We start from the raw sequence: 12127 nt of genomic DNA, 5'->3' as shown, positions 1-12127 counted from the left end.
ACCTCTCTCCACCAAGGACAGATAACAGGAACCTCGGAGAGGGTAGGGAGACGAGAAGAATCAGCCACCAGGAGTCTAGATCGTCTTTGTCCCGCCGGGAATCCCTTGGCAAGAGGTTACGTGCAAGCGTTCTATTCGCTGGCCGGGTTGCTAATGGGATTGCCTGATGCGGTTCTATACATTACATGCATGTCTACACGGCCCAATCGTCGGATGGCACCAGGAGGAAAACTTCTCGGATGCCGTTCCCCCTTGATCCTACAAATCTGTACCGACCAACGACCAGAACATCGTCGGACAACACATCTCATTCTAACGCGTGGAGTCTTCCGATTCACTGCCCTTTCCAATGGTACACTCGGGCTTGAGCATCATTGCCAAGTCGGCACCTTCGCAAACCCCTTCCACGATGAAAGGCGAGCGTCCCGCTCGTACCGATAGGCAGGAAGGCAAAGCCGAGGTGACTGACTGGTCAACACGCGAAGGATGAATCGGAGTGTTCCCTGTTACGACAATTCTGAGAGGGATTGGCATCCAAAGCTTCGCCGTTTGGGTTTGATCCCCACATGGCATACTTTGCGCCACTCCTGAGCGCGACACGAGGGAGCGTGGAGTCCTTTGTCTGCCTATAGTACGGATCAGTAATGCCCCGCGGGAAGTTGACTGCGGACGAGATGGGCAGCAGTGCGTCAGCAGCAGTCGCCAACACAACATCCTTCACCGTGGCAATCCGCGGAGACTCCACTGCGGCCGGCACAATAACTAAGCATCCAAACCCCCGTCCCGACAATGCGAAACGAAATTGCTTCTAACCATGCAGAGGAGGAAACAGTATCTAGGAGCCGAAGACTTCTACAAAGGCAAGAGATCAGCACCCTTGCCCAATACAATGGAAGTGTGTGTTCCCTAACCCGACGCCAGGTCTGAGATTATTGGATTCCAAGTTGGCAGCGATCCCGATCATCGTCGCTTTCGCACCCATCAAAGTCATTGCGGCCGGAGGGTTTTTCGCCGTGGCGCATCTCAAGAACCGACAAACCACGAAGGACCTGGACTACCTGCTGGAGCCGGACTGGGCGAATGACGATGACATCAAACAATCGCTGCGGGAGGCAATTGTGCAGGTAGCGGACGAATTGGGATACCCGCAAAACTGGGCGAATGAGGATGTTGCCCTGTTCGTGACCAAGCAAGCGAGGCACTTGCTGATGGACCTGGCCTTGAAGCAGAATATTGTACTTTGGTCCGGGAATCAGATTACCGTTCTGTCCGCACCGGTCGAATGGGCGCTGGAACGGAAATTGCGACGCATTTACGCGGCAGACCGGGGCCGCAAGGCTGAACTAGATTTATCTGATGCGCTGGCGATGCTGAACCTCTTGAAGAACGACAAAGGGGGGAAGCTGGACATGGAATATTATCGCACATTAAACATCAACGGCTTCGACGTGGTCCCGGATCGCGAGACGATGCAACGCGTGTCGGCCGCTTACAAGGCAAAATACAATGAGGAAGTTTTCTGCTGATCCTACGAAGATCGATGGCCATGATCAGACCAGATGTGGCACGTGGCCTTACCTTGGTGTCCCCGTAGCCAAGGGTTGGCGGCCTCAGGGGAAGCTCATACGGTAAGGCGTCCACAGAATCTATCCCATGACCAGTCCTAATATCTGGGGTGTAGGCTTGAAGGCGGCTGATTCAGATGGTGTAAAGCCAGCCAACATTCGTGACGATATTTCGGCGAGCAAAGACTTTGTTCAATCCATCTGCCTCCAGCACAAGCTTGCTGTCGTCGGAAACATATTCGGGGGGAAACCGATCGAGGTGTTCAGGGGAAAGTGCCGGCACCGAACTCGTCCAAATCGGCCCCGACAGGGGCGCATACGGAGGGAAAGAATCCTTTCCTGTCTCTCGTATAATATGGTTGCGGTCCCGACGCAGACCTAAACTCAACCGCCAGTTGAATGCAACCACGAGTTCTTCCACCAGACATGCTAGAATGGCATATCGCACCGGATCGGCATCCCGTGGGTCGCGAATACCCCGCAACGACCAGTTCCGCTGATACCAGAAGTATTCCGTTTCGGGGCCAAGCGCCTCGTACATACCGGACATCGTTGCTTCATACATTCGGTAGAGGGACCGTATGGGGGTGTCTCGCGCACGCCATAGTGGGATACTCCGTAGGTCGTCCAAGTATTCTAACTTATTTTCTTCCAATTCCACATTACCGAGAATATCAATGGGTGCAGCCGGGCCTGGAACGGGAAATTTCCAGCTTGGAAATGGAATCAATAGGCGTATCAGAGCGAGAAGGGGGCTTTCATGGAATCGGCGTAGTCGGACCAGGCTGCCTCGGAGCCGCAAGGGTGTGCTGAGATTCCGAAGTCGCCAGAGCCATTGGTACAGCCTCAAGCGTAAAGACTTTCTGCGGGATGGAGGGGACATCAAACTCAGGGAAGAAATTTAATTCATGAAGCGAGAGTGTGTTGGTGTGTGGGTGCATTTCGCATGAGAAAATGAAGACAAACAAGCGGTCAATTTGGCACCTGATTTCATGACCGGATTAACACTTGTCCCGTTCACTGGCGGTTTTGGGGAATCCGGGGAATGTGACGTCATCGACCAGCCTGCTGGTACTTCCACCAAAACATATCACCAACATTCCATACAACATTTCAACATCTACGGACTTTCCTGCCCCCAATTCTTTAATCCACGGAGGTTGTTCCTATGACTGCATATTTTCCGATATTTGTAGATTCCCTATACGTTTGCAAAAACGAGACCCTGGTATTCCATTCATATCTACTAATACCTACTGTAGGGTGAGAATGAGGGCAAAGACACGCTGTTCACATATATGAGCCTTACTTTGGACTAGGTTTAAAGCTGATCTTATACAAAAGACAAACGTGCTGTAATCAAGGAGCTATTGCTTCACTGGACAATCGTTGAATTTGCCGACAGACGATTATACTCCTGACCTCTGCACGTCTCTATTCTTCGCCAAGTCGTTATCAACAACGTCATCCAAAACTGCCTCCCCTCTCTTCATGGCTTCCAGCCTAGCCAGCTTCAACTTCCTTGTCGCTCTCTCCGTGTCCCTGGTTATCCACCAAGTGACAAGGGTAGTCAAAATACAAGCCGCTATCAACCCCATCGTAACGGCAAATGGCACCGTGTAATGCGGCGCATACTTGCTTTGGAAGATCTGCGGCCCGATAGCACCCCCAATCTGACCGTAGCTATTCACAAAACCGATCGAGAAGGCAGAGCCAGTCGCACGGCTCGTGGTTTGTACACGCCACGGCCACATCAGTGGGAACCATGCACTTCCTAGTGCATTCGCAATGACAGTCACGGCATAGACGGCGCCGTTGCTGGGGAAGCTGTAGAGAACACCGTAACAGGCTAGAATGACGACTAGAAAAGACAGAGGGTAAAGAGGTCGGGGAAGACGGGAGCTGTCAGCCCAAATACCAAACACGCCGATGCAGATGACGGTTAGGACGGAGGTAGGAATGTTGAGAAGCTGGGATGTTGCAATGTCGCTAGTTTTGTTCAGTTTAGAATAACTATAGAAAGTCAGGGGACATACGTGAATCCTAGGTTGGCGATCACGGTCGGTTGGTAAAATCGCAGACCGTGCGTTCCCACGGTAAAGAAGGCCCATATCAGGGTGAAAAGCCACAGACGGCGGTCTCGCAGTGAATCGAGGATTTCACGGAAGTTGAAGTTAATCTCTTCGGCTCGAGGTGCATTGCGTGGTAATCGGGCCTGGATGAACGCCTTCTCTTTGTCCGTAAGCCATTTGGCTTGAGGAGGGACTGTACCCTCATGGTTAGTCTCGCTATTTATCGTCTCCGGGTAGGGCATCATATGCATACAGTCAGGAAATATGAATATCAGTACTATGCCGAATGCGACGGTGATAATACCCTCTGTTAAAAAGAGCCTGAACATCTCGGCATCAGTAACGAATACCTCGCAGAAACAACGAAGACGCACCATTGCCAACCTGATAGTCCATGAGACCCGGATACTGTATCAAATGCGTAGGCTAGTACGCCGCTGATAATTCCAGAGAAGTTTCCAAGGATATCTTGTCCTGTTAGTACTGCAAATACATCGACAGGTCGGCGCTCACTTACAAAAGTAAAGCAACCTTAGCGACATCTCATCAGGCCTATACCAGTAGCACAATTGCAGGATAACTCCTGGGAACAATCCAGCTTCGAACTAGACCACGATGTTAGTCATCTACATGACCGAGTCAAATCACTAGGGGTCCTACCAAGCCCAGGAGGAAGCGCACCGCGTACAGTCCCTCTTTATTCTTGACTGCTGTATGACAGGCGAGGGCAATTCCCCAACTAATCTGCTGTTGTGAGTATTCACATCATGAAGCAATCCTAATTAAGTGCCTACCATGATCCGAGACTGCCACCTGGACGGAAGCAATCGTTTGAATAACAGGTTTGACGGGGTTTCCGCAACAATATATGGAATCTAAAGATGTCAACAAAAGCCCAGGAAGAATGCCAATCGATACCTACGTAATAAAGAACCGTAACGAGATTATATTGATCAGTGGTCATGCCGAGCTGGGTCAAGATATTTCTTTCTGTTCCCTTATTCATGATCTTGGCATTCGCGACCTAAGTAAAGCAGGTCAGCATTACCTTCGTTGAACAAATGAATCCTCTCGTACATTCTCGGAATCTATATTCTTCAGCAGGAACATTATCGCACAAAGCGGCATAATGTGCCAATCCACCCGACGCAAGAGCTTTTTCTCTTCCTCAGCAGTTAGGAAGGTTCGTGCCCTCATCCACTCGGCATCGAATCCCGCAATATTGTCAGTACCAGCGCTCTCATCGCTGAGTGCCAGGCCACGACTTGCATAGTGGAGGGTATTATCCTTCCTGTCGCCATTGACGGAGCTTTCCTCACTGACGACATTGTCTTTCGTATCTCTCATTCTTGTACGTACACTAAAGAAGCTCGGTGGACAAGGGGATGTCGAACATATGGAAATCCGGCCAAACCTAGGACTTTATACTTGTTTACTAGGAAGCATGCTACATTTTCTAGCGGCATACGCCTGGTTGAATTAAACTATTACACTTTTCCGTCCATTCCCTACGCTAACAGCACCTATCAAACGCAAGTACAGAAGCAGGATAGTCTCCGGTTGACGTGCTACAAGGATCAAAGCACGTCTATACTACTGCAGCTACATCTGCGGACTTCATCCGAAGTACTATTCCATAACGTACTAGCCTTCAATACCGGCAGTCAAAGTAGGAAGTTCAGCACGGCATTCATTAGCTTCTCCCCCACTTCTATCACATCATCAGTTAGCTTGCATAAGTCGCTCTACTGATAGCCGGATTTTCCAGGGTCTTCGATTTCCTTGAATTAAAGCTTGCGGCTGCTAAAGTTTCAGAAATATGTGGATACAGATCATAATTCCGACATTGTGACCATGGCAGTCTCTTCATTGATTGGTATCCTACCGCAACATCTCCTACTTTATACTGCCTCAGCCGCATTCGTCTCTGATCCCTTCTTTGCAACACCTTTGTAGAACTGCCGCTCCTGGTAAACCTTTACATCGTCCTCGGCATATATACGGCCCTGCTTCTCCTCCTTAATTCTTAACCGACGGATTCTACGCACATCCCACTCGACATTCCTTGTCAACCACCAGGTCCATAGGTTCGCTAGACAGGCTGCCCCAATTACACCGGCACAGATTCCAAACGGTGTTTTGTATCCATTGTATGCAAACTTGGACTGAAACAGTTGCGGTCCGATAACGCCACCAACTTGACCGACACATGACTGGAAAGCCAACGTGAATGCGGCACCGGTAGTGCCTTTCAGGGAGGATGTTCGCCCTATGTCAGGGTTAGTACGTCGGGCTATAGAAAAAGGGAGTTGACGCGGAGCGCAGAAGAGAAACTTACATGCCCAGAACGGAATGAAATATACCGAATAAAACATATTGCCCAGGACGCAAGAGATATAGATCCCGACGCGGGATTCCAAGACAGTTAGCAAAATGAAAAACACAAGCATCGGCCCCATGATACAAAACATGGTGTACGCAGGGCGAGTCAGATATGCCTGTTTCAGGAACCAGCCTGAGAAGATAATAGCCAGAACTGCCGCCGCAGATGGCGGGATATTTAGCAGCTGATTGCGTGGAAGTCCGGCAAATCCAAGACTGGTGGTGATCGTGGGAAGCTCCCATGTTAGGGCGTATCCTGAGAAATTAACCAGAACCTGGGATAACATGAAGGCATAGGTTCGCGGGTCCTTCAATGATGCGATCACTTCTTCTTTGGAAAAGTCGGAGTCTGCTGTTTTGGGTGCATTCTCGGATAGTCGTGCTTCGACGTAGTCTTGCTCTCGCTCTGAAAGCCACTTCCTGGTCCTAGGGGACTTAGGCCAGTCCGGTAGGACAAGATAGATGACTCCGGAAAAGAGGATGGTGAATAGACCTTCTAATAAATAGACCCTTGTGGCTAGTTAGTTAGAGGCGCGTACCGTGTGGCTTGATACTAACCATCGCCATGCGCTCATGCCACATAACCCGTTCATATATGATATTCCATATGCTAATAGCGAACCTACAATTCCAGACGTGTTCTGAAAGCCGAACATCCACATGATGGGCTTGCCCATCTCATCGCTGCGGTACCAGCCGCATAGCTGGGCCGCTATCCCTGGAAACATGCCTGCTTCGCACATCCCTAGGAGAAAGCGCAGCGCCCAGAGAGTTTCCTTGTTCTTTGCTGCTGCATGGCAGGCGAGGACAATACCCCAAGTTAACATGATTCGCGACTGCCATAAGCGCGGCGTGAGCCGTTTCAGTAAGAGATTGCTCGGGACTTCGAAGACAATGTAGCTGATCTGTAACATGTTACTTTTCGTCCTTATTCTGCTACTGGTAGCTGTGGATAGAGCCGAGAATAGCCAAATCAGAGTTTTGTAAAGGGATGAAAGGCGAACTAACGAAATAAATCGACTGGACCCAATTGTATTCGTCCGATGTCATCTTAAGTTCGTTTAGCACATTGCGGTCCTCTCCAACTTGCAACACTTTGACGGAGGCCGCATTGGTATAATCAATCTAAGATAGATTAACATGAGTATTAAAACAGGAACTTTGCGCACATAAACGAATGACGCTCGTTACGCACAGTTTTGATAATGTACATCATGCCAATCAAAAACAAGAACCTTCTGTCAATCTTCCTCCGGATTTGCTTGTCCTCTTCCGGCGTGAACGATTGGAGTAGGGCTTTTCTTCTCTCATCTTCGGTTCCAAGGTCGGAGCTGCTCTCTCCGGCGGCAGAGAACACTGTCGAATTGGTGATTTTCTCCATGGCCGCGAGCGCACGGCGAGGACAGTAAGCAACAATGAAAATAGGAAACTCCGGATACAGAATCCAGAAGACGGAGTGGGCAGCCAGCAGCTACTTCGCTACAAGAAATACGGTGGTATTCATGCAACCTGGCTGAAGGCCCAAATGGCCTCCGCCAAGGCTTAAACAGATATGAACAATACCTCGTGGCTATCACACAATTACTCTCCATGTTCTTCTCCAACAAAGACCTGGCCTGTCAAGTTTAGGGCGAAGTTAATTGAGTGCGGAGAAAAGAGATACGAGTTGGCTTTTGTCGTTAAAGCCTTATCTATGGGGTGATCAATAAACGGGATGGCGTGCGCATGTAACTCTCGCTTCGGCAGCTGGTCGAAGATGACAGCTAAAGGTATTCGTAAAACGAGAACATCGCCGTTTCGTTCGTTTTTGCAATATGAATGCTAGTCTTGGAAGGAATGAATTTATCCTAATTTGCTATTGGGAGTTATGCGTCTATTTCATGGTCATAGACTGCCCGTCCCTAATTCCCTGCCATCTGGGCAGATCTTCTCCTTCTCCACTCGGGCGACTTAACACGTAGGATGACCATTGCTGACCCGACTAGAGTGAAATTGAGTATTGACAGCCCTGTAAAACACCACCCCCATCCCATCCTCACGGTCAGTGGATGAATGATCGCTGCAGTAACTGCCGCCGCAGGGCTCCGAAGCATGTTTCCTAAGGCAAAGGCCTGGGCGGCCTGCTGTCGGACACACTCGGTCAGGAAAGCATTAGTCGTGACAAAAATCCAAGACATTCCAAATCCCACTGCGGTCATATCATAGCCGTTAGTTTTGATTTCTCTCTTCTCTTTCTTTGCAGACCGTGACACGCGTCAAAGAGGGCAGACATACCCAGAAATGTTGACACCAGCACTGCTGCCGGATGAATCGCCTGATCAAGAAACCAGCCAAACATTGCTAGACCAGCGACGCAGAGCAAGATGCCTCCAGTCTGGTCTCGAAGCCTAGTCTCAGGGGTGACTTGATCTTCTCCGAGCGCCTTGACCATGCGAGCTCGACGCCAGTCGGATAGTCGACCGCCAGCGATGGAGCCCACCACCATCGCAATACCAACGGCAACGTATCCAGCTCCGACCTTGGTAGAGTCCCAGTGATAAATATTCTCCAGCGCTGTCGGAAGCTGTACCGCAATCCCAAAATATGACGAATAGAGAATGGCGGTATTGACAGAGACAATACCGATGGGAGGATAGCTGAAGAGACGCCAGTAGCCTTTCAGCGTAGGCTTCGGGGGAGGGGGGCCGCGCTCAGGCTCGGGGGCGAGGCAGGAGAATGGGCTGGGCGGCCATAATACCCAACCTTTATCACTGTACGGCTTTCCGTTGCCTACTCGGGCTCGAAGAGTCTCCGGCTGGAATAGAAGCATGATGAGCCAAAGCACAGCCGCCAGGATTGCTAAGCTTGTATCAGAACTGCAAGCATAGAAAGGCAAGAGCGCGACATACCCAAGAATGCGAAAATCCATCTCCAGCTTGCTTGGCCAACGATTGCTCCTCCCAGAACCGGACCCAAGATAGGACCACACTGAGGACCCAACATGAAGTATGACATGGCCCGGGCACGTCGCTTGGGTTCCGTGATCTGTCTACCCGATGAGTATAACCAATTTGTGGGCAGACTGAAAGGGGGACTGCATACATCAGCGACTGTACCGGCGCCCATTGACACTACGGCTGATGAGCCGAATGCTTGGACGATGCGCAGAAACACCAGAGCACCAAAGCTCGTCGGAAGAACAGCCATCAAAACATTTGCAATGATATATACTACTAAAGATATCAAGTACAACGGTCTTCTTCCCTTCCAATCCGCATAGCTTGACCAAAAGAGGGGCTATGTAAATGTTAGGCCCACTGTCGCTGGGAACCTGAGATTATGTCGATAGACTTACACCGAACCCGAATACCGCCATGAACACGGAAACAGTCGCATTGATGGCTGCAGTGCTTACTTGGAATTCATGTCCTAAAACAGGTAAGGCAGGAAGGTAGATATTTCCTGCCAATGGGCCCAAGAAGCCGGCCACTGTGACCACCGCGAGAATGAACACTCTCTTCGGGCGAGAGAAGGCCGTGTAAGGCGGCGGTTGTGTGACTGCATTTGCTGGTGATTTCTCTGGCGCAGTCTCAACGTTTGATGGCTTCCCCTCCTTCGCAACCGAGGCTGGCTCGTTCGGTGGGCTGGTGGCAGGACTTATCATGTCCGAAAATGCTCGAAAAACCAATGCGCGCGCCTCACCCGAACAAAGCAGTTCGCGTCCTAAGTATATGAAAGTCGTGAAAGATTCGACTTACTAATGAGAGAGAGAAAAATAGGTAATAATAATCTCATTGAACTAGTTAGTCACCCTCAACCTCGTATCACGAGTGGAGTTCCATCATGAAAAGGAAGGGTATAATAACAAGGGTCATTATTCTCCACAATAAATCGTACCCATGAAAATGTGCTCAATCCTGCGCACATACACCTTGTCACTCGGTATGCCTCTTATAGTTGGGCTGGGATTTTTGCTCTCATTTCTTTCGTACGGTTTTATCTGATTAGACATGAGGCTTTGTTGGCCCTTTACTTATATCAAACAAACATTTTTCATATATTGGCTGGCCAGTCACCTTGGTCTCGAATTTTATAGTTTGCCTGTAGATGACACCGTGAACCCTCACCATTTCACACTCTATATGATATTAATGTGAACATGCCTTCTACAGATCCTATTCTGAGAGGAGAGCGGGATAAGGATGACATCCGCGCCCAGGAACAGAATGCTGGCTCTGATGAGGAGTACGCAAGCGAGGCTACCATCAACAGCCAGCAAGTTGCCTCCCTCGGTACCAAGAAGGCACTATGGGCTTACCTGATTCTGTGCTTTTCTGTGAGGATATTCCAAGAGATCTGTGTAGTACCTCCTTTACTGATGATTGAAACAAGACGGGTCCAACTAGTTCAATGGCTTTCAATTATGTCTCAGCGGCCATCCAGTCTGCAGCAAATACCGTTGGCCATCAGCCGGGATCAGACAAGCCCTGCGCTCGCCGAGGGCATATCAAATGCTCAGTGAAGTTCGGAGCAGGGGAAATTGATTATGTCAGCTATGTGTATGCTTTTCATCTGATCTTTTGGAAAATGCCACTGACCAAACCAGACTATATCTTCGCTCGATTGGTCGCGCAATGGAAGGGGTTGTCACTATCATGACTGCTGGTGTAGCGGACTACTCGCGTAAGGGCATCCCCGCTATATGTTTTACCAAGGCCTCAAGGAGAAGCACTCACTGACTCGCTCATTGGACACTAGGATATCGAAAAACTATGATGTTGTGCTCAATTCTCTTATTTGGCGCGCTGGCGCTGCCATTTGCCGGTTTAACCAAGGCCGATTATAGCCACCTCAATGCGCTCGCGACCTTGTATTGCTTGCTCACTACCGTACAAGGCGTATATACCGTTATTGAGGCATCGTACATCCCAATCTTCATGCGCTCGGTGGGTGGTTTGCACTCTGCATCTCCAGCAGCAGATCCGGACACAAAGCGCACATGGAAAAAGGGCTTCACTGTTAGTGTTCTGGCATTGGTTGCAAGCAACGTCGGAGGTATTGTTTCCTTGCTCATTGGTGTCATCCTCGTTTACGGGATCGGGTCGTATGCGCAAGTGGGCTACTTCAGTTACCTCCTCGCCATTACAATTGCCGGCTGCATTACGAGTAAGTCTTGTTCCACTTCACACCTAAGTTCGTATCTGAACCGTTTCGTGCAGTTGTCTTCGCGAGCATTGGTCAATTTCTCCTCCCCTCGGTGCCGGGTCAAGAGCGGCCCAAGGGCCAGAATCTTTTGCTTCTGGCTGTGAGAGGGTGGATACGTATGATTGGGTCTGCGCGTCATTATCCTGAAGCATTCAAGTTCTGCATTGGCTGGATCCTGTGGAACACCGGCTACTCCAACTTCCTCGGCCTGACTCAGTCGCTCTTCCTTGAGGTCACCGGCATCGCAAGAGGCTCGGGCGTCTATCACGTTTGGTCTTTTACCAACGTGATCTTTGCCTGTATGGGTAGCTTAAGCTTTTTGTTTCTCTATCCGCATGTCCGTGTCCCGATCAAAAGCTGGGCGTATTTCTTCTTGAGCGTCAACTTTCTGTGTGTTCTGTGGGGATGCATTGGGATCAGCAACCACGTCACGATCGGATATAAGCATGCCGCCGAGTTCTGGGTGGAGCAGGTCCTCTTCATGAGTACCAGTAGCGCCCTGCGATCCTATAACAGGACTGTATTTGCGTCGCTCATCCCCTGTGGGTCGGAGGCACAGTTTTTTGGTCTCGAGATTACGTTGGATCTTGCCACTGGATGGATTAATCCCCTTGTTCAGGGCGTGATCCAAGATCATACGCATAATCTACGGTTTCCCATGATCCCGAATGTGTTACTTATTTTTGTTGCGGGCTTACTGTACATCTGGGTGGACATTCCAAAGGGTATCGAAGATGCGAAGGTGCCGTTGAACGAGGCTAGGGCAGGCAACTAATGGGATACTAAGGGAAGTTGCCCTATGAGCATATTGTAAAACAGATAGTCTATTGTTTTGTAACATCGCATTACGATTGGAATGAAAGGATATTCTGTTCCATCTCTGCCTGTATGACTGGATCTGCGTGGACCCGCGGCAGACCATAA

General features: G+C 49.8%; 5 protein-coding genes across 5 annotated transcripts; 2 read left to right on the top strand and 3 right to left on the bottom strand.

Annotated features, from left to right (window-relative positions):
• Positions 1-409: 409 nt before the first annotated feature.
• On the top strand, positions 410-1526 carry ABOM_002619 (uncharacterized protein; the record flags this gene model as incomplete). Its single annotated transcript, XM_022529749.1, has 2 exons — positions 410-431; positions 922-1526. 2 exons carry the CDS (start codon positions 410-412, stop codon positions 1524-1526), a joined length of 627 nt encoding a protein of 208 aa, XP_022391238.1.
• Positions 1527-1698: 172 nt separating this feature from the next.
• ABOM_002618 (uncharacterized protein) lies at positions 1699-2448 on the bottom strand (the record flags this gene model as incomplete). Its single annotated transcript, XM_022529748.1, has 1 exon — positions 1699-2448. One exon carries the CDS (start codon positions 2446-2448, stop codon positions 1699-1701), a length of 750 nt encoding a protein of 249 aa, XP_022391237.1.
• Positions 2449-2974: 526 nt separating this feature from the next.
• Positions 2975-4984, bottom strand: ABOM_002617 (putative pantothenate transporter; the record flags this gene model as incomplete). Its single annotated transcript, XM_022529747.1, has 9 exons — positions 2975-3554; positions 3602-3830; positions 3891-3958; positions 4012-4105; positions 4155-4242; positions 4298-4381; positions 4432-4512; positions 4560-4661; positions 4715-4984. 9 exons carry the CDS (start codon positions 4982-4984, stop codon positions 2975-2977), a joined length of 1596 nt encoding a protein of 531 aa, XP_022391233.1.
• Positions 4985-5538: 554 nt separating this feature from the next.
• On the bottom strand, positions 5539-9374 carry ABOM_002616 (pantothenate transporter; the record flags this gene model as incomplete). Its single annotated transcript, XM_022529746.1, has 10 exons — positions 5539-5906; positions 5976-6529; positions 6578-6924; positions 7028-7144; positions 7215-7490; positions 8059-8207; positions 8294-8857; positions 8908-9043; positions 9101-9295; positions 9354-9374. The coding sequence occupies 10 exons, from the start codon at positions 9372-9374 to the stop codon at positions 5539-5541; spliced, it is 2727 nt and encodes a 908-aa protein (XP_022391232.1).
• A 783-nt stretch (positions 9375-10157) lies between these two features.
• Positions 10158-11978, top strand: ABOM_002615 (MFS transporter; the record flags this gene model as incomplete). Its single annotated transcript, XM_022529745.1, has 5 exons — positions 10158-10334; positions 10391-10557; positions 10605-10681; positions 10757-11164; positions 11218-11978. The coding sequence occupies 5 exons, from the start codon at positions 10158-10160 to the stop codon at positions 11976-11978; spliced, it is 1590 nt and encodes a 529-aa protein (XP_022391231.1).
• Positions 11979-12127: the final 149 nt, after the last annotated feature.

The sequence above is a fragment of the Aspergillus bombycis genome, assembly GCF_001792695.1.
Source record: "Aspergillus bombycis strain NRRL26010 chromosome Unknown contig00023, whole genome shotgun sequence".
Lineage (NCBI taxonomy): Eukaryota > Fungi > Ascomycota > Eurotiomycetes > Eurotiales > Aspergillaceae > Aspergillus > Aspergillus bombycis.
The sequence above is the reverse complement of the archived record's forward strand: the minus strand, read 5'-3'. Positions and strand labels throughout refer to the sequence as shown.